The sequence below is a fragment of the Empidonax traillii genome, unplaced genomic scaffold (genome assembly GCF_003031625.1).
Source record: "Empidonax traillii isolate 1590-97213 ecotype Southwest subspecies unplaced genomic scaffold, ASM303162v1 scaffold2088:size63783, whole genome shotgun sequence".
Taxonomy (NCBI): Eukaryota; Metazoa; Chordata; class Aves; order Passeriformes; family Tyrannidae; genus Empidonax; species Empidonax traillii.
The window spans coordinates 17262-43361 of NW_020957281.1; the positions used below are offsets into that span (position 1 = coordinate 17262).

Genomic DNA, 26100 nt, shown 5'->3' on the forward strand with positions numbered 1-26100 from the left:
CTGGGATGGTCTCATCTCCAAACCACAAGAGAAGTGTGAGGGCTCAGGTGCTGCAACAGGGCTGGCTGCTTGGGAAGGGTCACCTGACACTGCAGCATCAAAAATAAACCCGGCCCTAAAAGCCAGAATAAACCCACCCTTCAATGCCAGAATAAACCCACCCTTGTGGGTGCCCTGCAGTTTGAGATGTGCCCACGTGGCTGCCATGTCAGACCGTGACCCCACAGGAAGGAAAACGCTGCTCTCTGTTTCTCCAACGCCCAGGGGATTCTCCATAGCCTGGAGGAGCCACTGCCAGATCTGCAGCAAACACTAACAAGGAGATTTATGAGCGCTGCAGATGCTGGCAATCTTTTATTTCCACCCAGGCAGGACTCAGATGTCGAGTCCTAAATTATATTCTATAACTAGAGTCTGGTTCCAAATGACCATCAAAAAAAAAAAAAAAAAAAAAAATCAGGAAAGCTTGTGGTAGCAAGTGGCGAAAGGAAACCATGAAGTTATTAATCTAGGTTTTACAGCATCATGATATCAAAGAAAATTCATCCAGAAGACAAGCAGGACTCATCTGCAATCAGTCTTCCCACCCTCGGGCACACTGAGGGGACCTGTGGGTTTATGTTCCCTGTGCTTGGCACAGGTAAAAACCCTCCTGCCACAAAGAGAGAAGTTACCTGTTGATCTTCTGATGGTGCCTGATCAGACTGAGCCTCCTCAGGAGCCCCTTCATCTGCTTTGTCTTCTGTGTGGGGCTCAGTTTCCTCCACGGCCTCAGATTTTTCCTCTGTGGCCTCAGATTTTTCCTCCGTGGCCTCAGATTTTTCCTCCGTGCCCTCAGACTTCTCTTCCACGGCATCTGACTTTTCCTCCTTGGCATCAGACTTTTCAGTCTCCTGGCAGCAAAGGAGAGGTCATTGTCACCTTCAGAGCACATAATCAGCAACTCATTTCCATCAAATTCTTCACTTTGCCATTTTTGGGGGTGTTTTTATTTTTATTTCTGATTTCGTTGCAGCACTCAAATGGAAATCCAACCCTTTGGGGGTTCCTGTGGAAGGAGCGTGGGGATCTGTTGGGGTTTGTGTGGGGAAAACATCATGAATTGTGAGGGGGAAAATATGAATTGTGTGGGGAAAACATGAATTGTGTGGGGAAAACATAAATTGTGAGGGGGAAAACATGAATTCAAGCCCTTCTCAGCACAGCAGATTCTCTAAATTTTTTTCCTGTTGAAAATTTAATAGAATGGATGTTCACCCCGATGGCACATTCAGGCTTCAGGAAAACAAAAAACAAAACAAAACAAAACAAACAAAAAACCCAAACAAACAAAAAACCAAACAAAACCAAACAAAAACCAAAACCACAAACAAAAACAAAAAACCACAAACAAACAAAAAACAGGGAAAAAAAGCTTTTTCACCAGCAGGAATTCCAATTAAGGGTCATCAAGAAGCTATAGAAAAACAGAGATAATAGAGGATTTCATGTATAATCTCAACTTTCTTGCTGAAAAACTGTTCCTACAGCAGTCAGTCAAGGCTATTTATTCCAGCACTGCCACCAGGCACCTCCTAAAAAAGGCTCTTTAGTTGAAGTCCTGCTGTACTTTCAGCCAGAAAGAGATTTTCCTGTTGCACTTTGGGAGCCTGTTGGTCAGGGATGGTCAAAGGAAGGAGAAGATGGACGTGTTTAAATGGGCACAGAACAACTGAGCCATGGGTGTGCCAGTGAAAGAGGGAATTCAGGGGGGAGGTGACTCTCAGATGTGTCCTCTGGGTCTCTCTTTGCCATCAGGCTCAAGAAAGAGGAGCTCAGACTGGAACAGGTGCAGAGGGGGCTGCAGGAACATCTGAGGGAGTGCAGGGCCTGCCCTGTGAAAGGGGGAACAAAAAAAGCTGCACTGCTTTAATCTACTGACAGTGATGCTGGGAGGGGATGTGATGTATCCCAAAATAGATCAGAGTAAACATCAGGGAGGGGCAGGATAAGGAAGAGCTCTGAGGTAGATGCAAAATGAGTACAAATTGGCTCTAAAGAAGAATTCCAATCAGCATCAGTGTGAGTAATGACCCCACAGCAGATGATTTCCTCAGCCAGTGTTCTTATCCCACAGACCCATGGTCAGTCCTGCTGGATGGGGACAGAAATGATAGGCAGGAGGTTGGGGATGGATCTTCTTTCCCGAAACTTCCCTGTCTGTAAGATTTGGTGCTCTCCTGGCAATCGTCTGCTGAATTATGGAAAATAAGTTTTACAAGCGAGCAACTTGCAGGGAGAGGGGAGTGGGCACAAAGGCTCCTGAATTCCCCTTCCTCCCCAGCCTGATCAAGATTAAAGCTTCAAAAAGCCAACCAACCATTTCTATCCCACACCATTTTCACACTCTGCCACACAGCTGCAGGAATGTTTCTGCCAGCACGTGGGGGGACGCTCAGGAAGAGGGATGAGCAGCTGGGATGGAGCAGGAGGAGCTGCAGGAAGGAGGAAAGATAATTTCTTTTTCTGGCAATATTGTCTCATTTCAGGTCCACATAAAGCTGTGGGCTCACTGCACTTGATGCTGGTGGCATTGTTATTAAAAGGAGATCTCCAGAAGCATTTGTTTGGTTTAATTTACCTTCTACTTTTCCCCCAACTGGCCAACAAAGTATTTGAAGATGAAAATATGTAGTAACATAAACATATATTGAAATTCTCTTGTGCAACATCGTGTTAACACATTATTTTTTTTAGCAGATGACGACTTCTTAGAGATACTTTCTTGGCAGAAGTTCCCAAAATAGAAAAGGATGGTGTTAATGAAAATTAAATTCATAGAATCAGGGAATGGTTTGGGTGGGAAGGGACATTAAAGATCATCCAAGTCCAACCCTCCTGCCATGGGGAGGGACACCTTCCACCAGCCCAGGTTGCTCAGAGCCTGGTCTGGAAATAAGTTCAATATTTCTTTTCAGCACAAATATGAACATTTTAAAATCCACACACTAAATTTGTTTTGGCAGATCCATAAAACACAGAAAAGACCAAAGAAGGCATTCTAATGAAAATGAACCCACTGTGTAAATCTGCCTCAGATGAATCACAGACTTACTCAGCTCAAAGGGCAAAAAAAAGAGAGTTTGTAGCTGAAAGCACTAAAGTCTCGAAGTAGCTTGTTATCAGCCAGGACACACACACACACACATCCAGAGTTCTGGGTAATTCCCTGGAGAACTCTGGCACTGGGAATACCATCGTTACACTGACTGTCCATAGGAACATGGGATTTGATTTTCCACAAATTCTAAAGGAAGCACTGTTTATAAAGACTGGCTGGCAGGGCATTTTCTCCTTAAATAGAATGCACAGGCTGTCAATTTGTAATTCAAAGCAAACTTACGAGAAGCCTCCTTCCACTAACAGACTTCAGCTCAAGTATCTAAGGATTTTGGGATCTCAAGATTCCGGATATTAAGATCAAGAATACTAGGATGAAAGCTTTAATATATTTAAATACAATTCAACTATTTAAATAAAATATTTGAATATATTTACTCAGGTAAGTCACTGAGGTCACTGAAAGCATAAAAGTGGCAGTGGCTTCGAAAAGAAACGTCCCCAACTTTGGGAGCAGCTGAGACTGACACACCTGACCCCAAACCCACAACCTGCACTGATTACAGTTCAAATGTGCACACCTTTCTACATTACTGCTCGTGTCACTAAGACAAGATTAAATGGGATCCTCCGGAAACCTGTCACTGATTTGAGTGATCTTTGAGTCAGGAATAAAGTGCAGCTGCCCTTGAATCCCAGCCTGCCCTGAAGTGTGTCTGAAGTGTATCTGGGAGCCCAGATATTCTTTCAGGGGAGAAGGTATTTCATATCGGCAGATTAAATTACTTATTACCACAAGCACTATGTCTGCTTCTCCTCTTAGAAACATAAAACTGTGCTGCTCAGCCCTGTGAATTTAGAAAACACAACACCCAGTGGGATGGGGAGGCAAGAGGAGAGAGGATGATGTGAGCTAATTGGCCCTTGCTGAAGTGCCAGAGATCTCTGTTGATTTCCTGCAGTGTCACTGAATTTAATGGGCACATTGTACCCCTTGAGGGTAAAGATGTACTTGGTTTCATAATATCAGAAAATCATGGAATGGGTTGAGTTGGAAAGGGACTCTAAAGATGATCCAGTTCCAACCCCTGCCATGGGCAGGGACACCTTCCACCAGCCCAGGTTGCTCCAAGCCCCGTCCAACCTGGTCTTGGACACTTCCAGGGATCCAGGGGCAGCCACAGCTTCTCTGGGCAACCTGTGCCAGGGCCTCACCACCCTGGTGAGAATTTCTTTTCAGTATCCCATCTTCAGAGGGAAGAATTTCTTTTCAGTATCCCATCTAACCCTGCCCTCTGGCAGTTTGAAGCCATTCCCCCTTATCCTGTCTCTCCAGCCCTTGGAAATAGTCTCTCTCCACCTTTCCTGGAGCTCCTTCAGGTCCTGCAAGGCCACACTCAGGTCCCCCCAAAGCTTCTCTTGTCCAGCTGAACAATCCCAGCTGTGCCAGCCTTTCCTCCCAGCAGAGCTGCTCCAGCCCTGGGATCCTCTTGGTGCCTCCTCTGGGCTCTCTCCAGCAGCTCCATGTGCTCCCTGGAGGCAGCACCACAGTACCCAGGGTACACTGATATATAGAAAAACCACAACCAGTCTGATTAACTTTGATGTTTATCTGATGTTTCCTACTGAAACAATTGCAGCTCTTTATAAGTAAGAAGAAAGGAACTTAACTAACAGCATGTAAAGGCTGTTTTGTGTTTGCTGCTGATGTGAGGAGAGACTCCTTTACATTTGTGGGTATTCAGAGCTTCTTTATTCGTGTCTCAGAGCCAGTGTGCACCTTGGTGACAACTCTGATGTGTCCCAGACACAACAGAGTCTCTACAGCCCCTCTGTAAGAGTAGGTCAACTTGCACATTGAGCTCTGGCACCAGCCCAGCTCCAACACTGGGCAGTGAGTGTTCAGTGCAAACAAGTGGATCTGGTGAGCAGCTGTAGCCACCTCACCCTGAGGGGAGTCAGGGCTGAGGGCTACAGGACTGAAATGTGCACTTTGCAGTGACCAGCAGCGATTAACTGGCGAAGAATTTCACTGCAGGTGTTTTGTTGGGAGGTTATGATTCGTTGGGGAGCCACAAAAGGCTCATCTGGTTCCTTTAGGAAATGGATCATCCCATTGGATTGTGCTGTGAAACAGCACTGAGGTCATTAAGGAGCTTCTCTGCTCCTGGTGCAGTGTGAGACAGAGGATGGATGGTAAAAGAAGCAGAATGCTTTAAGAGAAGAGCATAAAACATTCATATTAATCTTATAAGGATTAATCCCTGGTAAAAATGCCTAGAAAGCATTTTCTGACCTGTGGTGATTCAATGCTTCTTTGATAAAGTATCACCACATTCCAGACCAAAAAAAAAATACACACATTTAAAGAAGGGATTAGAAGCAAACTCTGTCCCACGTGCCATCATCACCATCCCTTCCACACCTGACTTATTATCCCCGATTTCTGCTGCTGGAAGTCACTGTCACGAGCCAGCCACTGTGCCTGTGCTAAGCTGAGGTGACAGCTGAGCGAGGGGGAAGGTGATTTGTGTGACAAAGCAGAGCCAGCCCCTCATGCAGAGGTGCTGAGAGAGACACCTCTGCAAGGAAAGCTGAAACACTTGTACAGGAACAGATTCTGAAAGGGAGACAGCAGAAATCCCACTTTTCACAGGGACTTTTTTGGCAAACACTCCCACTTATTTCCACTTGCAGGGCTGGAGCCACCACCTGGGAGCAGTTAATCAGTGTAAAGCACAGTTGCACTAGCAGGAATCTGCCCAGCAGAACGTACCAAACATATTATTTTCAGCATTTACAAGGTTGTCACGAAGTAGAAACTGTGACAGCCTCTGCTGCCAGCTGGGAAGGAATGAATTCTAAAAAAATGATTACTTTGCTTCATAGACACAATATCTAACTGAGCCTTGCATGAAGGAGCAGATAATCTACGAGGTGGCAAGGTGGGAAAATGCAATTTTCTTTATCTCATTGATTTTCCACGTATCTTTCATAATGGTTATAATATGGAGTACCTGCAGTCCTGGGAGCCTTTCATGGCTTTGTGGATGTTAATTAAAGGAATTCTCACATCACCCTTGTGAGTCACTTTGATTTCCCTGGGTGGGGGATGGCACAGCTAAAGCAGGAAGTTTAAATGACTCTCCTAATATCCCACAGGGCCTCGGTGTCAGAGGCATTTACAACAACTGGGGCTCTCCCCTGGGTGCTTTTTTCAGCTGTAGCTCTGCAAGCACTTCCCAAAGGCTCCTTTTCCTCTCTGCTTTTCCATCAGAGGATAAACAGGGGCATTTACAGCCGTGTGTCACTGCCAGGGGCTGCAGAGCTGGACCAGAAGGCGGATCTGCTGCTCCGAGGCAGCTCCTCAGCCAGGTCACCACAACGAGCAGAGTTCTCTCCTCACTCTCTTGATTAATTTCTTTGGTTGAATCAGCCCACAAAAGGTGGCAGCATTTTATTCTCCTCTGACAGGATCTCAGGAGAAGGGAGCTGTAATGCTCTGTGTCGTGGAACTTCTCATCAGAGGAAGGCTCTGATGAAAAGAACACACCGAAAAAGAGATGTGGGGAAAAAAAAAAAACAACTAAAATAACAGGTTTTTCTTTGGCCAGAAATATTTCAGAATGCTGTGAAAATAACAGTGGATGAAGAACCAGGGGTAGATTTGCCAGAGACACTTGGTGAAGTCCTGGGTGAGCCTTTATCTCCCCAGCCCCCAGCCCTGCTGTTGGGGGGTCAGGACAAACCCTGTTTGGTGCCTTCAGGGGGAAGGGAAGGTTTCTCCTAACCCAGCCTAGAAATTTCAGCAGGAAATTCTGTATCATTTAAGAGCTGAACATGATAAAATACTGCTTTGTGTCAACAACAACAACAAAACCATCAGCTGGAGCCATGGTAACAAGCCTGCAGTGAAAGAAGGGGGAAAAGAAGGATTTTCTACTATTTACTGAAGCAGCCACATCCCCCCAACCCACCAACAACATTTTGCTGCACCAGAATCTAAAGAATTGCTTGTGACATGCTGAGTCACTGCCTGTGTTCATCTTTTATTAAAATCAAATAAATGATCCCCCCTGGAAGGACATCAGTGCACATACCTTGGTGCCTGGAGGAGGAGCAAGGCCCAGGAATGAATAAATAATATTTTCTTCCTTGGCAGAGAAAAACGATTCAAAATCCTAAAAAAAACCCAAACAAGTAAGAGAATTGGCATCAAAAAAAAATCAAATAAAAAGCACAGGAGGAAGAGACCAGCCCAGGTAAATCTTATATTGATGAGAATGACCAGGAATTTGTACTCCTGCCTGCATTATCTAAGCCCCAGGAAGAAAACACAGATAAAGAGAGTTTCATATAGGCAATAAAATTAATAAATGGGCAAACCTCTCCAGAGACTTACACTTTAATTATATCCCACGGATGCCAGAATCAGATAAAATTGTCTCATTTTAATGTGCCTCAGCTGTGCACTCTGAGGCCAAACTATCCCCACTTAAAGGTTAGGCTGAAACTTGCTGGGAGTAAGAACACAAAACAGGCCCTCAAAACCCAGAGCATGGCAAATAAAAGACAACCCTCAACGTGGTAGCACAGGTGAAATGATGACAGGGAAAGTTAATTTTAAGGGAAGGCACCCTGGTTAAAAAATGCAGATATTTTTCAGACCAACTTAGCCAGGGGCTGTGCTGTTCCCTGTGACATGTTTGTAGCAACCCAAGTGTCTTGTGGACAGATAAATCCTCATGGTAAATGCCTTAAGGAAGCTCTGCTGTCCCTGTTTGGTCACTGGAAAGCTCAGGACTCACATCTTACACAGGGGAAAATCAATGTGGGTTTAAGACCTGAGCAGAAACTCTGGCCCACAATCACACCGGGTCTGGGACAGGGGACTGACCCCGTCTGCTGAGTCCTCCACTGCTGCCTTGGCCGTGTTATCATCCTCCCTCTAATCCCAAATAACTCCAGAAATAGAAGCCTGTAAATAATAAGGTGCTGAGTCACCCCTGAGAACTTGTTTGTAAAGCTGGGTTAGCCCCCACTTGTTTTATTGCCCTGTTACAGCGTTTTCAGGGAATAAATTACAGGCCAGGGGTAATCCCAGGGAAAAGCTGGAGTGGATGGTTTGGGAGTCACCTTAATGTCAACAAGACTGGACTCAGCGACATTTCAGTCCAGTTTGGAAGAGCTTGACAGACGTGATAAATGACAGTCAATTCACCAGTTTATCTGGGGGACAGACTGGCTTTCACACAGTCCCGGGCAGTGGGAACTGCAGGGCTGGGAGCAGCCCTGGAGCACATTTTGGGCTGAGCAGAAAACCTGCTGATGGCCCAGGCCACTTATTGCTCAGATGATCTGTTTTTGCTGTTCTCCTGTTGCTGTGGGACTCCTCATCTAACCCAGGCAGTGTCTGCAACCTTACCCAGGAACTCAGGGGGAGCAAACAAAAATAGGAGGATTTGCTGCAATTCCAAGGGCTGGGACGTGACACGGCCATGAAAACACGGGAAATTCGTGTCCTCCACGTGCCACACACTCACAAAACAGCCTGAGCAAACCATGGCATGACGTGCCAAGAGCTGGGAAACAAGAGAAGGCAGTAAAAAGGACAGGCCATGAAGTGGACTTGATGTTTTATGCATCATTTTAAGGGAAAAGCAGCAGATGGCAAGTGTGTTAAAAATCACCAGGTTATCAGACTTGCAGATAACCAGACCTGAGGGCTAAGGCAAGAGGTGTGAATGACCAGGCAAGCCCTTATCAGAAGGGGATACATCTCCTATCACATCAGATGTTCTCTGGCAGCAGGGAATGTGCAGTGACATCCCACAGGAAATGTGGCATCCCACGGTAAATGGGAGGTCACACATTTCCTCACAGTGAGGAGGAAGCTGTTATGTATTAGGGAAGGGATAAAGGAATGATTCCAGTGATCAAGGAATAGCTTTTCTCTTGCTTTCCCAATGGTGACTGAAGCAAACGTTCCTAAGGCAGGCAGGAGGAAAAATGAGCACTTTCAGGTAAGCATTAATATTATATCTGTGTGAGAAGGAAGAAATAAACAGTCCAGGAGGAGGGGAGTGGTGTCATTTGTCAGGTGGACATCAGTGGAAAGTTGTTCCCCACATGCCTGGTAGGACACCAGGTCAGAGAGCAGAGAGAAGGTGTGGAAACACCACCCTTGGAGTCCTTTTGAACTGTGGTGGCCAAAGCCCCAGGGCAACACCAGCTGACTTTAAGGTCCCTCCTAACCCAAACCATTCTGTGATTCTGTCAGTCATGGGACTGCTACAGCCAGATATATGGAAATACAGGGACTTCAGGAGGTAAAGTAGTGCAGCCTGCAGCTTTAAACATCATCCAGTGCCATCCCCTGCCATGGGCAGGGACATCTTCCACCAGCCCAGGTTGCTCCAAACCCCATCCAGCCTGGCCTTGGACACTTCCAGGGATCCAGGGGCAGCCACAGCTTCTCTGGGCAACCTGTGCCAGGGCCTGCCCACCCTCACAGGGAAGAATTTCTTCCTGATATCTAATCTAAACCTACTCTTTCACTTTGAAGCCATTCCCCCTTATCCTGTCCCTCCAGCCCTTGGAAATAGTCTCTCTCCATCTTTCCTGGAGCCCCTTCAGGCCCTGCAAGGCCACACTCAGGTCCCCCCAAAGCTTCTCTTGTCCAGCTGAACAATCCCAGCTGTGCCAGCCTTTCCTCCCAGCAGAGCTGCTCCAGCCCTGGGATCTTCTTGGTGCCTCCTCTGGGCTCTCTCCAGCAGCTCCATGTGCTCCCTGTGCTGTTCCCAGGGCTGGAGCAGCTCTGCAGGGGGGTCTCACCTGAGGGGGTAGAGGGGCACAATCCCCCCCTGCCCTGCTGCCCACCCTGCTTTGGATGCAGCCCAGTTTGGTTTCTGGGCTGCAGGTGCACATTGCAGCATCAAATAAAAGCGTAATAATTCAGAGAATAGCAGAGATTTCAGCTCACAAAGAAAAGCAGAAGTTTACATTCCATTTCTTTCCTACTTTCCTGGAGTTTTTTTCAGTTAAGCCAAAGCAAAAACAAGAGCAACAGAGTGCTCAATATATTTAGCAAGTGACACAGATGCAGACTCTGTCTAGACATGAGCAAAGAAGCAGCTTAAGGAAAAGATCAAATAAGGACATATTTGCCAACACTGATGGATTAGGATGGGTACTTGTAGCTGGGCATACAGAATGAATCCATTTGTAATCTATTTCCTCAAGTGGCAATACCGAAATCTGAGAGAAAAAAAAAATAAGATTTGAGCTGTTTATAAGATGGTCTTAAGCTTCTCTGAGCTCAAGGAAAAGCTGCTCCTAGTTATGTATCTTCATGAAAATGTGTCCATTAGAAACTCCCATTTTACAGAATAAGTTGGGAAGTGGTTTTCCAGAAGATGCATAAAAATATCAACAGGAAAGAGGATTAACCAGCAGGACTGCATTTACTTGCCTGTTATGTCACTCTATTCCAGTAGGAAAAAGAAGACTCCTCACCTGTCCCCACTATCCCCTCTTTCCTCACCACCACCACTCCCAGAATGTCACTGGAGTGCAGGAGAGGACATTGGAGAAGGTCTCCAGGGAGCTTTCTCCTTGTAGAGGCAAGAACCACCACCCTGTTCCTGGCAGGTGTTTCCCTGAGCCACTGGTAACGACCTTCAAGGAGATAACGAGACAATCCCCTGTAAACTGTGTCTTTTCTGAATCCAACTTTCTCTGCTGCATTTTTTCCTCATACATCTTTTACAAAAAACCCTGGGAGCGTGGGATAATTCCTGTGGGAATAAACCTCAGGAGAACATCTAGTCCAACCTCCTGCTCGAGGCAGGGCCAGTGCTGAAGTCAGACCAATCCTATCTGAAGGTTGTCCTGTCTCTCTCCAAATCTCTCTTTCTCAGGGGGAGGGAGGAAAAGAGGAAAGAAGAATGAGCAGAAATGAAATGTATTATCAGATTTGACCTACAGAAATAGTCCTGCCTGGGAATGAAGGAATTAAAAATCAGTAGGGAGAGAAAGTTGAGAAAATGAAAGAGAAAATATCCTACCGAAAAGAAAGAGATGTAAGGAGTTTGACATGTCAGGCACAGCAAAATGGAGATTACCAGAGGGTGTGATTCCCACTTACAAATACACCGGGATTGCAGCTGTTGAAGGTGAAGGGTGATTTGGGCAGAGCAGGAAATTGGTCTGAACTGGGTACAAATCCAGGCTGTGGCAGCCCCTGGCCACGCTCTGCAGCAGCCACATCATCCCACGTCACATCACACTCCCTGAGCAGCTCCCCTGAGGCTCCTTCCCTGGGGAACAGGGAAAGGCTCCTCTGCTGATAATGATCTTATTACCTTATTTATTTGGAAATAATGATGTCATAAATTAGTCTCTGTTCTGCACCCACTGGGATCATTAGCTGTGAGCTTTGGGAGCTGGCTGTGTTAGAATTCTGGAGAGTTCTTGGCTAATTGTGAATTTGATTTAGTTTTTAGATCAGTAGCTGCAGCTCCTTCCCCCATGGAGGTGTCTTTGCAAAAGGGCTATATCTTCACTTAAATTTATTTATTTCAAGATGTAGATTGTTTGGCTTCCTGAAATAGCTTCAGATACGGAATAAAAACTTTGTATTTACTATTTACTGGCAAGGCTGACCAGCTGCAGCACTTTAAAAGGCAATTACTCTTTCATTCCCTATATAAACTCTGCAGGGAACACCAGGAATATTTATTGCAGCATTGGCTGCCACAAAGCCCAGAGTAAGATATATCAAATTATACTTTCCATGGGTGCAGACTGGGTGCTGAAAGGCACAGGAACTCCAACACCCCAAGTTCTGGTTTAAGAACCCTATGAGAAAAAAAAAACTGCACTCCAATACTTCTCCTACCAACTTTTGCTCTGGGAGCACCGAAATTAATTCTGAAACCCCGGTGGCATGTAAATCCCTCCTCTCCCAGCACAACCCTGCAGTAGTTCACACTGGATTTGTGCAGTAACTTAAAACTGGGCTGGCTATGTGAGCTGCATTTCAGGGCGCTTTGCGGGTTGGTTCCGGCGATCGCATCCCACAGCACTTCACATTTCCGCCCAGACTGGGAGGAAAACAAGGCCTCAGGTTCTCTCTTTTGATTCCCAGTCCTAATATTCAGGCTGGCACAGTCCTGCCTAGCTGTGGTTTGAACAAACTGTCTCGAGAGGAAGAAGCTGTTAGAAGCACGTATGAAAATATAAAATATCTGATGAGCACCACGAGGTCTGTTCTGAAGAGCTGGATATTGATTGAATGAGCAATATAATTTCAACAATTCAAGCCACGTGCTAGAAGTGTTCCAGCAAATAATCAGCCCTATTTATTTGCAGGATATGATGGAAAGGAAAGATCCCTGGTCACAGCCTCTGGTGCCTCAGATGTCTCTTTGACAGCCCAGATGAGTCTGTGTCAAACAAACAAAATATCAACACTTTCCATGCAAAATTAATTTAATGTTTTCCCTCCATGTGTACCCTGCTCTTGAAAATAAATAATCTTGGGGTTGGGTTTTTTTGTTTCTTTGGGGTTTTTTTTTCGCTTTTCTGTGCTTAAAAAATTCTTCATGAGGATTGTTCTTTCACAGCCAACCTCAACTTGTCTTAAGGACATTTCTTTGATACTTCTTACTGATGGAAAAGGGTCACTTCCTGTGCAAAACAACTCTCTGAAGGTATTTAAACATCCAAACAGTTTCTTACCCCACAGTACCGCTCCTCATTGAAGATCTGGGGAGGGAGGGGGATTCCATTTTGAGGCTTTTTTTCACCTGGCACGTTCTCTCTCATCCATTTCCTGTTGTCCTCATCCCCTGCTATGTCCATCTGCTGGAAGTCAATCTTGTTGGCCTCCAAAAAGCCCACGACCTCTTGCTGCTTCTTTTTTATCTGGGGGGAGGGAAGACGAAAACCAGCATTCCTTCTTTAAAAAGAAAATTGCTGTTACAAGAACTCGTTCAAGTATGTTCAAATTTACAGAATCCCAGGATCATTTAGGTTGGGAAAGACTCCAAGATCGAGTCCAGCCTTCGGCCAATCACCACTGTGTCAGCTCGACCAGAGCACCGACAAATCCAGTCCTTCCTGGGACACCTCAAGGGGTGGGGACTCCACCCCCTCCCCGGGCATTCCCTGCCAAGGCCTGACCACCCTTTCAGTGAAGAAATTCCTCCTGAAAGCTGGAAGCTCCTGAAGGTGGATCCAGTTCTCCAGCAGAGCCCTCCAACATTTCAGCACCCAGAGCGCTGCCACCCCCCCTGAACACCCACCCCCGGCTCCTCTCTGTCCTCCCTGGGAGCACTGATACCTCCATCTGGGAAATGAGGCTCAGCAGGAAGCCTCCCACGCTGTTCCCAGATCCATGAGGGTGGTGCACAGATACCTGAGCTAATCCTGCCTGAGGTCAGCACAGCTCTGAGAAGGTAAATGTTCTCCTCAGCAGGTGAGAGCCTCCTTTTCCCTGCTAATTCCATGTGACATTTAGCTCTCCAGGAGCCACGTTTCTCCCTGTCCCTTGTTCTTTAATGCTAATTAAATATCCCAGAATCAGAATTATGGAGTCATCAGGGTTGGAAGGGACCTCTGCAGATCACCCAGTCCAACCCGTCTGCCAAGACAGGGTCACCTGGAGCAGGTGACACAGGAACGTGCCCAGGTGGGGTTGGAATATCTCCAAAGAGGGAGACTCCACACCCTCCCTGGGCAGCTCTTCCAGTGCTCTTCACCCTCCATGGAAAGAAGTTTCTCCTCATGTTGAGGTGGAACTTCTTGTGTTTTAATTTATGGCTGTTACTCCTTGATATGTAACATATAAATACGAGTGAAAGCTGAGGAAAATCCAGCAGAGCTCAACTCCTGTGCTTCAGGATTTCCCACACTGCAGAATGACATTGAGGTTGGACCAGGAGGAACAGGTCAGATACAGTTAAAACATATAAGACACAGTTTCTGTGACACCAAAAAAATCTTTCCTGGCCCTTGATGCAGGCATCAAGCCTATATCCCATCCATTTACCCTGGAGCTGTAATACTCAGTATAATTCCCTAATAAAGGAATGCTACTCCTAAGCCACGCTTGAGGAACTTGCCATCTGACTTGGCCAGAATGATACATGGAGGTAATTTTGACATATGAGCCATCTCATGGTTTGAAACCAAGTCTTCCACACGTCAGGCATCTGAACACTTGAATTTAAATGACACCAAGCGGGTGGAAATCAGTCCGAGATGGGAAGTGAAAGGAGAAATAAATCATGGGTTGTGCATTTCTATAATCTAACAAAACAGAAGAGCTGAAGTAGAGTGATAGCCTGTTATCCTGGAAGAATGACTTTGCATGAATGAGAATAAAATTTCCCAGATTATTCTGAGTTGAGAAGAACACACAAGGATTGCTGAGACCTGCTCTTAAATGCCTGGGGGTTTATCCCCCAACCCTGGTGTTCTTAGCACCGACTGAGCCAATATCAGGGCCAAGTTCTCCTTACGTGAGTAAAAAAAGTACCTGTGCTTGCTTGTAAAAAATAACAATCATAAAATGCTGTATGTTTTTATGACAACAATAGAGGTTTATGGTGAGCTGAAAAAAAAGCACATCACTTCAAATGGAACCACTAACCCAAAGTGGTCAGAACCCCCAGAGCTCACAGAGCTCAAAGGTGCTTGTTTATATTCTTATTTTAACTTCTCAGGGATAATTTTATTAATGGCTACTTAGCAGCTGTTTGCAGAACACGTTCAGGTGGCAGAAAGGATTTTTTTGGAGGAAGAGGCAGAACGATATTTGTGTGAATGGTTAATAAAATCTGCACAAGCCAGTACCAGCAGTTCCATCACATGCTCTGACAGGCAGAGAACTCAAGTGCTGTCAGCTGCAATTCCAGTGTCAGCTTGTCCCCTTGGACACGGGCACTGCAGCAGACACATCTCCTGGAATAGCTGCACACGGATAGTGCCTCTGAGGAGAGCGTGGAAACAGAGCTGCAGATTCTGTGCTCCCCTGCCTGTGGCTGTAGATAGAACTTTTAAACCTGGCTTAGCAATTCTTCTTCACCTCGAGGTTTGCGACGCACAGGAGGCTCAGGCAGCAGCAGGTCTGACAGCAAAAATCAGGCGAGGGCTGCATAAAAAAAATTACTGCTGAGGCAAAGCAGTAAATTCCATGGAATTGTGCTGCAGAAGGAAAAGGTAAGATTTTTCTTACTGTGACAGTACCAACAAACCAGGCAGCAGCTGGGCTGTGTCTCAAGGCTCACCATGGGCAGGGTTCAGCCAGAGCAAACGCTTGGGACACACACCAAATGTGAAAGCATGAATTAAACCTTTGCTGGGGGAGGCACAGAGCTCTGGGCAACCGAAAGAATGTCCCCAGCGATCAGCACTCAGAGGGGGAAAGGGAGGATGGAACAACCCAGAGGACGAGTGAAGATTTTCCCAGAGCAGATAAGATGGCAGGAGCCTGTTTGTGTCCTCACTTGGGTTTGATGGCACGGGAAGAATTCAAATTGCTTGGGCAGAGATTACTTGGAAAGTGGTGGTGAGCAGGATATTCTTTCATCAGTGCCATTTTCCCTTTCAACAAAGCTTAAGTTCCACCATCCCTGGCTGCTGGTCCATTAAAATAATAAACCACTGGTTTAAATCGTTTCTGTCTGGCTAGAGGGGAAGAGTGGAACAGAGGAATTGTGGATGTCCCATCCCTGGAAGTGTCCAAGGCCAGGTTGGACAGGGCTCTGAGCGACCTGGGCAAGTGGAAGGTGTCCCTGCCCATGGCAGGGGTTGGTATGAGATGAGCTTCAAGGTCCCTTCCAACCCAAACCATTCCATGACTCTGTGAAAAGCTATGGATAATACTGGTTTCACCTGATGCATAATGAAATATTATCATCTATATCCTCACAATCCAATGCATTCCTGTTGATCAGCTGCCCATGGCAGAAGCAAATGGTCAACAATTTCCAGCAAGAGGAACAGTTTGAAGCCATTCCCCCTTGTCCTGTCCCTCCAGCCCTTGGAAATAGTCTCTCTCCATCTTTCCTGGAGCTCCTTCAGGCCCTGCAAGGCCACAGTCAGGTCCCCCCAAAACTTCTCTTGTCCAGCTGAACAATCCCAGCTGTGCCAGCCTTTCCTCCCAGCAGAGCTGCTCCAGCCCTGGGATCCTCTTGGTGCCTCCTCTGGCCTCTCTCCAGCAGCTCCATGTGCTCCCTGTGCTGTTCCCAGGGCTGGAGGCAGCTCTGCAGGTGGATTCTCACCTGAGGGGGCAGAGGGCCACAATTTCCCCCTCATCTCCTGCCCACGGTGCTTTTGATGCAGATTTGAAGGGGGGAAAGTTCAGAAATCGCCACCAAATTCACTGGGAATAAAGGATTTTAGAGATGCCCCAGCCATGAGCAGCAGCAAGCAAGACTTTGGAAGAGCTGACCCCTCTTTCTCCCATGATTTAGAACCTTGCAGGATATTTCCAATTCCTTAACATCTCTGTGACTATCAACAAAATAATTTTATTTTTCTTACTACTTGCTCCAAGCCAAGCATTCAGTGCTTTTTAGAGCTATAAATAAGCTCCCGACTTAATGACTAATTCAATATCAGCTACGTTTTGGAGGGGAGAGATAATAAAGCTGAAGATATTTAAAAGAAACTTCTGAATCCTTGAGGGCAAAAATACAGATCAGAGCCAGAGTGAATTAGATCATTGAAGCATCTGATCCAGAGCACCACAATGTCACTGGGTTCACTGCAGACACTTTTACAAGGTATTTATTAACAGGAAAACAAGTAACAAGGAGTAGAATGACCGTGCAGTACATGGAATAGAAATGATCTTCATTCTTTACCAGCAGTCTGATTTAAACAGAGGAGGCTGGACCCATCCTATTTGAAAATTCAAACTCAGCACCGCACATTTGATGGAGATCAGGCCCTTTGAAGAGATCACCAGTGCTCCTAGGAGGGTTTAAACTTCCAGTTTCAACTCTTTAGGGATTGCATTAATTCTTCTCGGGAGAATTTTGTACAAGGCTGATGCAAAATTTCCTCTTAATAGGATTCTAGTGCTACACTGAATTTCGTGCTAACTCCTTGCACAGGGGAATTTTATTTGATGTCGACTAATTTTATTTGATGTCATTAGAGTTTTTAGTCCTCATTCAGAGGATTTCTCCCATCCACGTTCATCAGCAAACATGGAAAACTGCTCCAGCTGAACACCTGGCACTGCAGTCCTGCATCAGCAACGGGAACACAAACTGCCTTCAGCGTCTGGCAACTTAGAAAGCTCCTGGAGCAGCAAATGGGCGATTCCAAATTACCAACCCTGAAGTTTCCAACCTCCTCCTCTTTCCTTTTCTTTTTTTTCCCCCCTTATGTTTCATTATAAAAAAGAAGGAATGCTAAATGTCAGTAGTAAATTCAGAGCGTCAGGCTTAGCGGGAGAGCTGCAAAGCTCCTCAGAAGTATTAAAATTGGAATTTTGGTGAACGACCCCTGGGTCTTTTTCTAGAGATGATGGTCGCGTGAACAGGGGGTTTTTTTTTGGAGCTTTCCCACTCTGGAAGCTTCTTAGAGACATGGAGGTGGTGTCAGGGAGATAGAGATGTAGTTACAGCCCTGTGCAAGCAGCAGCCAGTTTGTTTAGCCGTGTCATTGGCAGTGAGTGAGTGCCAGAGGAAAACTGAAATCCGAGCTCATCTGGGAACTGGATATAAAAGGAAACAGTCCTTTCCCGGTTCCCACCTCCCCCGGACTTCCAACCTCCCTACTATTCCCATGCCTTTCCCTTCAGCTGATACTCTCTGCTGACAGCTACTCACTGCTAAAAATCATCAGCATAACGTTTCAAGAGACGCACACTCCCCAAAAAATAAAACCCAAAAGACAAACCACCAGGCAAACCAAAAAACTCCCCAAACCCAAGGAAAAGGGAGGGAGGTGGGGAAGAAGTTTTCCTGCATAACTTAATTCAGCTCCAGGCTTTTTCTCAGCCAGAGTTCCCCTTTTGCGGGAGGAGTGTCCCAAAGCCTCTTTTAAAAACAAATACACTTTTTTTTTCTACTCCAGATAACCTGCCTTTGCTTCTGTGCAAATACAGTATCCACTTTGTCCTTCTTCAGTGAATATATGTTGCATATACTTTTCCAAACATCAGTAAATCTATTAAATGACAGATAATTTAGTTGTAAATGCCGTAACTGTGGCAAGAGCTCTCATGCAAGCCAGCCTGCACTAACAGGAACTCTCCACATCTTGAGCAGCTTTCAAGGATAAGGTGGTCAGTGCACAATAAAAATAAAGTTTATTGCTGCTAAGAATTCCAGTGGGTTTTTTTTCTCAAATGCAAGCTCTGTCCTGGCATCTTCTGGGCTGATTCCCCACCCTGATCCCAGCAGGAAGAGGATGTTAAAGGAGTCACCTACCGCTGTGGAGCCCGAAGATGTGGCCACAAACACTTTGATCACCATGTTGGCAGTGATGGAAGTGAATCAGCAGAGCCTGCTGTCCACAAGTCCCCAAGATCCCGAGAGGGATTCGGCAGCTCCTGGGCTAACCCCGCTCCTAAATGGATGCTCCCTCCCCCAGGCAATCCAGCAGCTTTGCCCTCTCCCTCTCCCCCGGGGTCCCGGGTTTTCCCACTCCATTGGCTCTCAGGCATCTTGGGACGAGGATTGGTCCGTAAGAGGAGCCACAGCCAGGGGTTTGCACCTGCCCCCGGCCTTATTGCACTAGATTGACAGGGTGGCAGCCCAAAAAAGGCAAGAGAGAGTAGAGCACCAATGAGACAGGGCTGGAGAAATATTTGGGAGAGGGGGAAGGGACGAGTGAGGAGGGAGAGGGAGCTGGGGGCGATCCCAGAGCTGGCGGGTTGCACTAAAGAGCTCGTGCCCTTTCCCTGCTCACAGCAAGGCTTTAGGGTTAGAGCTGCAAAATTCAGATTATAGGAGGGGAAGGGAGAAGGGGAGGGCAAAGGGAGCGTAGATGCAGAAGTAATTATAGCAGAGAGCACGTTTAAATGAGCCTTGGTTACAACGCTCTCGGCTTTAAAGAGTTCAGCTCATCGTCCTCACTGCAGGCTCGGGGACTTCCCCCCCCCTGATCCTGAGGGGGTTATTTGGCTGACTCCATGCACCCAGAACCTGCCTTTTCTCCCTCTTTTTGCATCACCAATGAAAATTTCCAGGGCACAAGGTGAAAGAAGAGGTTTGGAATACTTGGGACACCCCCTCCACACACACCCATTCTGCTCTTTATCCAGGATGCTCTTTTTGTCACCTTCTGCCCCAGAGATGGCCACAATTCAGTGGCTGCCTGCACATATTTGCCCAAGGAGGTCTCTGAGCATGAGAGGTATTTTAAGAATGTTAAATGATAACAGATTACTCTCAAATTTTAAGGGCAAAGTTTGTTTCTGCTGTAAGGGAGCAACGTGAGCTCAGTAAAGGCTGTCCCTGTGCCAGAGGTGAAACTGGTCTAGGGTTTTAAATGTTAAATATCTTAAACTTCACACGTTAAGACTGAATATAGCAGTGTCCTGAAAACACTTACAATGGAATATAACACTTTATTTCTAGGATTGATTAGGTAGGATCAAATGCACTACTAAATAGCACTAAAGTAGTAAAGATGCTATGAAAAGGAAGTTTTTTTGTCTGTACAAACCATTATGTGAAGCTGGAAATGCAGTACTCCATGTATGGAACTGGGAACCTGAAAACCCTCGCTGAAAACTAAAAATAAAACTATGGATAGTTTACACTGTGTGGCTCACCATCTGTCATTTCTTTTTACTTTTGAGAGACAACAGGAGGTCCAGCAAGAAGCCTATTAAAAGCAGGTGTTTTCAGAGCATTTTCCTGTAAAACAACAACAACAACAACAACAAACCCACATAAGTGAAAAAAATATAAATTACTGCCAGAAGTTGTTTTACATGCTTGTTTCCCAGGAGATTGTGGATGTGGGTATAGCCTAGGAGATGACGGGCCATTTGGAATTTAATGTTTTTAAGTTATTTGGCTGTTAGTGCTCTGAAGAAGAACAACCAAAGGATGCAGTGGTCACTGGCATCAAAGCATACTGATAAGCCTTGTGATAAGGATGCTGATCATTTCATGCTGAGCTGGAAGGAACCCACAAGGTCATCGAGTCCAACTCTTAGCCCTGCACAGGACCATCCCCAAGAGTCACACCATGTGCCTGAGGGTGTTGTCCAAACACTTCTCGAGCTCTGGCAGCCTTGCTGCTGTGACCACTGCCCTGGGGAGGCTGTTCCAGCACCCAAACAGCCTGTGGGTGAAGAACCTTTTCCTGATATCCAACCTAAACCTGCCCTGGCACAACTTGAGATCATTCCTTCAGGTCCTGTCACTGCTCACCACAGGGAAGAGATCGGTGTCTGCCCCTCCTCTTCCCCTCACAAGGAAGTTGCATACTCAATTTACACTCAAAGCTGTAAATATCTGCACCATCAAACGTCCACGGTCAAATTCTGGGGCAGAATTGCCAGCGGGCTCTCATTCCTGCTCCGCTTCACCCCTGAAACACTCGCTGACCCCCACGTGGAGAAGACATTCCTGGAGCTACAGGGAACAGCAGGTGAGGGCCTCAGGACACAACTCCCACCCCAAGGAAAACGTCACTTCATTCTGAAGGGCTTCCCCCCCTTTTTCAACACAGGAATGTTTAGTTTAAACCCGAGTTCAGGGCCTGTTGGGTCTGGCCACCGAGCTCTGAGGGCCGCAGGCCTTGACTCCACACGTGAGGCACAGCACAACGGGGCCCTGTGTTGCCAGATTCCCATTAATACCCCAGTGGGGTATGGAAATATGAGGGTGGAAACACACACAGAGGCACCTCTGCTGGGTGCGGGGTGAGGGAGGAGGGAGGGAAGGGGTGAGACCCCGGTCTGGGGGCGCTGCCGCCATTTCCCACAGCAACGGCGACGGAGGCCGGTAATGGCGGCGGCGGTGGAGACGCCCGGGAGGCCGTGAGGGGACGGCACAGAGCGGGGTGGGGAGTGGGGAGGGATGGAGGAGATTTATTGAGAGGGCAGGGGACAAGGTGGGAGGACAGGGGGACAGGGAGAGCGGAGCAAAGGGGTGGCTGCCAGGACACTGAGGGGGCTGTCAGGACATGGGGCTGGGTGTGGGATTGGCTCTCCAGGTGGGACACTGAGGGGACTTCCAGGACATGAGGGGATTGGTCAGTGCTCTGAGGTTCCTGAGGTGGTCAGACCCCACCACTCCCTGGGGATCCCTGTGTTCCTGGGGCTGCTGGGCTGGAGGGGTCCCTTGGAGGAGCCAGAGGCAGCTCAGGGGGTCCTGGATACCCCTCGGCCCTTCCTTAGGGAGCAGGGGAGCTCAGCCCCTGCCTCAGCTGCCCCCCAGGCTCAGGGCTCGGCTGCTGCTCCAAGGGGCTGGAATTCACACCTTTCTCTCCTACCTGGGTGGCCCCCTCCTTTACTTACTCTTTTTTTGCACCCAGGTGACAATTCATTCTTCCCTGTGACAGTTTTGAGGTTTCTGGATGCTTGAAACGGCATTTTCATCCCTGTCAGGTGGATTTGGCCCTAATTATTTTTATTCCTGCGTCTTGTCAACATAAATTCTCCTGGTGTGTGTCCATTCCAGCCCTCCCCTTCAGCTCCTGCTTTTTTATTTCCATTGCAATATCTTCCATTTCATCTCTCTGTTTCTTGTCCTCCACCTTTTGTTTTTCTGTCTTCTCCTTTTCCATTTTATTTGCTTTTCAACACCTGCTCTCAGAGCTGGATGAGGAGGTTCAGCCCACACTCCTCATCAAAACAAATTAAAGCAGGGTCTTTTAAGTTTCATTTCAGCTAATTTGATTTAAAGACAAATTGCCCAGAAATTGTTGGCAGAGCCAAATCAAATTTAAGCACAAATACAAATCTGTGTGCCAAGCTGGGCTTTGCCTAATTCTCAAAATATGATTTCTCATCTCTTAGGGGTTATTGCAGTGCCTCAGATTCAACATTCCTCAGTATCCCACAAGGAGAAGTCGTCCTTTTAAAGGAATTAAGGGTAATGAAACTGTTTTGATTGAACCTAAAATGTTTTGTGCAATCCTGAATTACACCCTTTAATTTTCCTGGGGAGTGACGTGATTGCCCTCCCTCCCGAAAGAAATCTAATTTAATAATTTAAAATGAAATGCCACCACAAAGCAAAAACGCCAGCAAAGGAGTCAGACTGTTCCAAAATTATCTTCTTTTATATTTTATTTTTTTTTAGTGAAGGCTGCTTGTTAAAATCCATCTGAACTAAAATATCATTTGAATACCCTATAATATTAATATGGCAGCCAAGGCGGGTTTTGTTCTATTTTAAAGCAGAAGTTAACTTTGTGATCTGATTCACTACCCAATTCTTCCAAAATATTACTAAATGACACTTTTATGAGGTGGATGGGAAGTTAAAAAGGCTATAAAAGCACAGGTAGAAACACTCAGCTTCTGGAGACTCAAACAATTCCTTTTATTTTAAATACTGTAAATCTGTAAATCAACATCTGTAAAAGGTGTTGAGAATAAATACAATCACACTCCTTTACACTGAATCCTGGAGAAAATGTATCCATGACAGGAAGCAAAGTGTGGGATCTATTTCCATTTCAGTGGAAATACCTTGCAAATCTTTAAAAAAAAAAAAAAATACAGGCTGGTATCACATTAAATCCTGAGCTAAAACCATCCTATTTCCTATTGCAGTTCATTTTGCAAACAAATTACAGACCACACAATTATTTTCACGGATTAAAGAGGTGTTTTTTTAAGGGAACTGAGTTTTTTCCTTAGGATCATTTGACATATTTGAACACTTTTTTTGGTGTTTATGTGACCTGCAAACAACTCAATAACCACTCAACAAGGTTCTGATTCCTGCCAGCTCACGGATTTCCACCTTCTGCCACAGCACAGAGTGATATTTCCCTCTGGATTTCCCTGCCAGGAGCTGGAATGTGGCCCCAAAATCGGGGAAACTGAAGATTCCCCCCACCTAACAAGGCACAGAAGTAGCAGAAGCAGCAGCTGGAGGAGGGTGATGATTTTTGGGCACCCAGCAGAGAAGAGCCCGGGGAATGTTGTCCCCCTGAGCTTCCCGAGGGCTTTGCCGGTGATCCACTCGGGAGCAGCCAAGGGCGGCCAACCCTTGGGAACAACTGAAGAGAAGAAAACACAGAAAAATGGCCCAAAGAAAGCGGGAAATAAGAAAAAAGGTCAGTGTCTCTTCCCCCAAGGGGATGAAAAAGGTGTTTGTTTGGTTGTGTTTTTTTCTAGTATGGTGAGGCTCTTCTGAGAAATCCGGTTGTTCCCTTTCTTTTCAGTGATTAGGAAAACGGAGGAAACAGTTTGTCAATGAGGAAATACAATAATTCACGTTTCAAACATTAGCAAAGGGCTGGAAGAGAGAGAGAGAGAGAGATTCCCTGCTGTGTTATTCCCCAATCCAAGAGGCAGGATAATCACCTGGGGTGTGGGAGCACCTCTGGAATCCTTGAGGGCTTGAAAATGGCTCTTGAAAATGGTTCTCCCACATTTTGGTTTCTGACTTTGCATCTCGTGGTGAGCCTGAAAATGCCCTTCATCAGGAAAATGATTAAAAATGATGCACAGAAGTGGCAATTTTTACCAAAAAAAAAAAAAAAACCCACGTTTTGGCCACTTAGCCACGTAAAATTAAATTTATGCCTCACCAGAATGACCATACAGAACAAATGCGTAAACGTACATGGAATTTATGTATCTTGATCTGCCAAACCACTGATTATCTCTGCTATTATCTGTTGAATGCTGCTCTTAGAAGTCAGAATGGCATCAACCAAGGAGACCAGGAAGAATAATGGCATTTTTTAAATCCAGTTAGCAAAATAATCATTATTGGCCTCTACCTGCATTGGATAATTTATTTTATATATGTATAAAATTGGATAAAGTGGTTATTGTAATATATATATATGTATATAATTTGGATATAATGGTTATTTTTTTCATGTTCATGACTGCTTGAAATGAAATATAAAGATTTTGTAGTGTTTTTGACAGCTTTTACAGGCAGGAATTTTCTCTTTTCCATCCTCTCGTTCCATTCTGGCAAAATAAAATCGGATCATAATGTAATATTGTAAATACTGGCATGACAACATTTGTGGTCCTCTTGTAGCCTTCCTGCAGTTGGAACTGTGTTACAGAAAACACTAGATTCAACAGAAATTCTTGAAAAGATCTGTCTTTGGTGTTGTTTTTTTTTTTTTTTAGGTTTGACCTTGTCTATTTTATCCCTAAAACATCAGCTGATGCATAAATCATAATAAACTCCCAGCAAAACGTAGCCCACAAATATATATATTTCTCAAATCATGTTTAGAAACCCTTCACACAAATACACCTGTTCTGTGCTAATGAACCTGCAAAAAAAAAAAAAAAAAGTTTTAAAAAAATATATAGTTTAATTCAAAGCTGGCTGGAAAGTTCTGGAAAGCTGGTTAGAATTCCCAGCTGCAGGGAATGTCAGCACGCGCTGGTTGGGATCACGGTGGGTTTGGAGCCCTTGCAGGTTACCCTGATTATCTGCACATTGCTGCCCAGAAATACACAGGGAGGCCAAATATTTCAGCGATTTACCCGTCAAATACTCGAGTCAGAAAATCACTGAATGGTTTGGGTGGAAAGGGACCTTAAAAATCATCGCATCCCAACCCCCTGCCGCGGGCAGGGAACCTTCCACTAGATCTGCTGATTGAGCAGAGGGGTCTTTGGGAATGCTGTCAAATCCATCAGAGCTGTGGAGCTGGATGAGCAGTGTGGGAGTCTCTGTGAGCGCAAAAAGCCACCCCAACAATCCCCATCTAATAATCCCCATCTAATAATCCCCATCTAATAATTCCCACTTTGCTCTGGCCTCGACGCAGGAGGAAGAACATTCCCAGCTCCACACACACATCCTTGCTCCTACCTGACCCTGCACAGCAACGCGACCTGCCAGGACAAAACCGCGGCGGCCCTGAGGGTGTCGTCGGCGAGGCTGCACAAAATCAAAGAGCTGAAGAACGAGATCGCCGATTTACAGCGGAAAGTCGAAGCCTCCAGCTTGGAAAACCACGCCCTGAGGCAGCTCCAGTGCAGGCAGTCCAAGGCGATCGGGAAGTACAAGAGCTCCGAGAGTTACTTCGAGGAGATTCTGGCCAGGCACTACGAGGAGGTGAGGAATTTGAGGAACCTCCTGAAGATGTCCCAGGAATCGGAGAGAGCCACGTCCAAGGAGCTCAGGAAGGTGGAAACGGAGCTGCTGAAAGTCCAGGACGCCCTGAGGGCCCTGCTGGTGCTGTCCGGGGACAAAGGGCTGGCAGGGAGGGAGGAGCTCCATCAGAGGCTCTCGGTGCTCACTGAGAAGCTGGAAGCAAAGGATGAGAGGATACAGGTGGGATCTGCTCGCTGCGGGGTTTGGGGGATGATGGATCATGGAATGTCCCGCTGGGAAGGGCCCCACCAGGGCAGGAATAGCGGGGAGGTTTTGGCTGCTTCTCGTCACGTTAATGGTTCTGATGCAGTCCTATAAAAGAGAATATTGGGGTTTTTAATCTGTCTCAAGTGTAAGGAGGTTTAAGAGAAGGTCATTAATCTCCTTTTAACATCTCGGGAATCTTTATTTGACCCTTGGACAGCTTTTAATAAAAAAATGGAAGAGTGACATTTCCATTGTCCCTCAGGAATTATTTTCTAGTTTCTATGGGGTCTGTTAGGCATAAAATTAAATAAATAAAGAGCCAAGAAATCTTGGAGAAAATGAAAATATAAACAGCTGAGTTCAGCCCCTCTTCTGAAAATTTTCAATTTACAGAAGTCCTGGTGAGCAGATATAAAAAGCACCCAGGGTTGGGTATCCACTCTCCAGGTTTAGAAACCATCATTCCAGTTCATGGCACTGGGTTCTAATGGGAAAATACTCA

The 26100-nt window shown here is 46.0% G+C and overlaps 2 protein-coding genes across 3 annotated transcripts in view; one reads left to right on the forward strand and one right to left on the reverse strand.

The window, feature by feature from the left end:
• Nucleotides 1-20993, reverse strand: part of LOC114071533 (SH3 domain-binding glutamic acid-rich-like protein) — a 26457-nt gene extending 5464 nt beyond the window's left edge. The window contains exons 1-5 of one of the 2 annotated variants that reach the window (XM_027909381.1): nt 20978-20993; nt 19901-19985; nt 12841-13026; nt 7200-7280; nt 675-893 (exon numbers count right to left, since the gene is read on the reverse strand). In XM_027909381.1, coding sequence (XP_027765182.1) covers nt 675-893; nt 7200-7280; nt 12841-13026; nt 19901-19903 — 489 coding nt within the window. In that variant the 5' untranslated portion in view covers nt 19904-19985; nt 20978-20993. Of the gene's footprint in view, nt 1-674; nt 894-7199; nt 7281-12840; nt 13027-18551; nt 18723-19900; nt 19986-20977 lie in introns of those variants that run through there. The other variant, XM_027909380.1, reaches the window with a different exon arrangement.
• Nucleotides 20994-23095: 2102 nt separating this feature from the next.
• The window catches only part of LCA5L (lebercilin LCA5 like), an 11824-nt gene continuing 8819 nt past the window's right edge, over nt 23096-26100 (forward strand). Inside the window, exons 1-2 of the mRNA XM_027909383.1 lie at nt 23096-23403; nt 25063-25571. Of these exons, the coding sequence (XP_027765184.1) occupies nt 23196-23403; nt 25063-25571 (717 nt within the window). The 5' untranslated portion in view covers nt 23096-23195. The remainder of the gene's footprint in view (nt 23404-25062; nt 25572-26100) is intronic.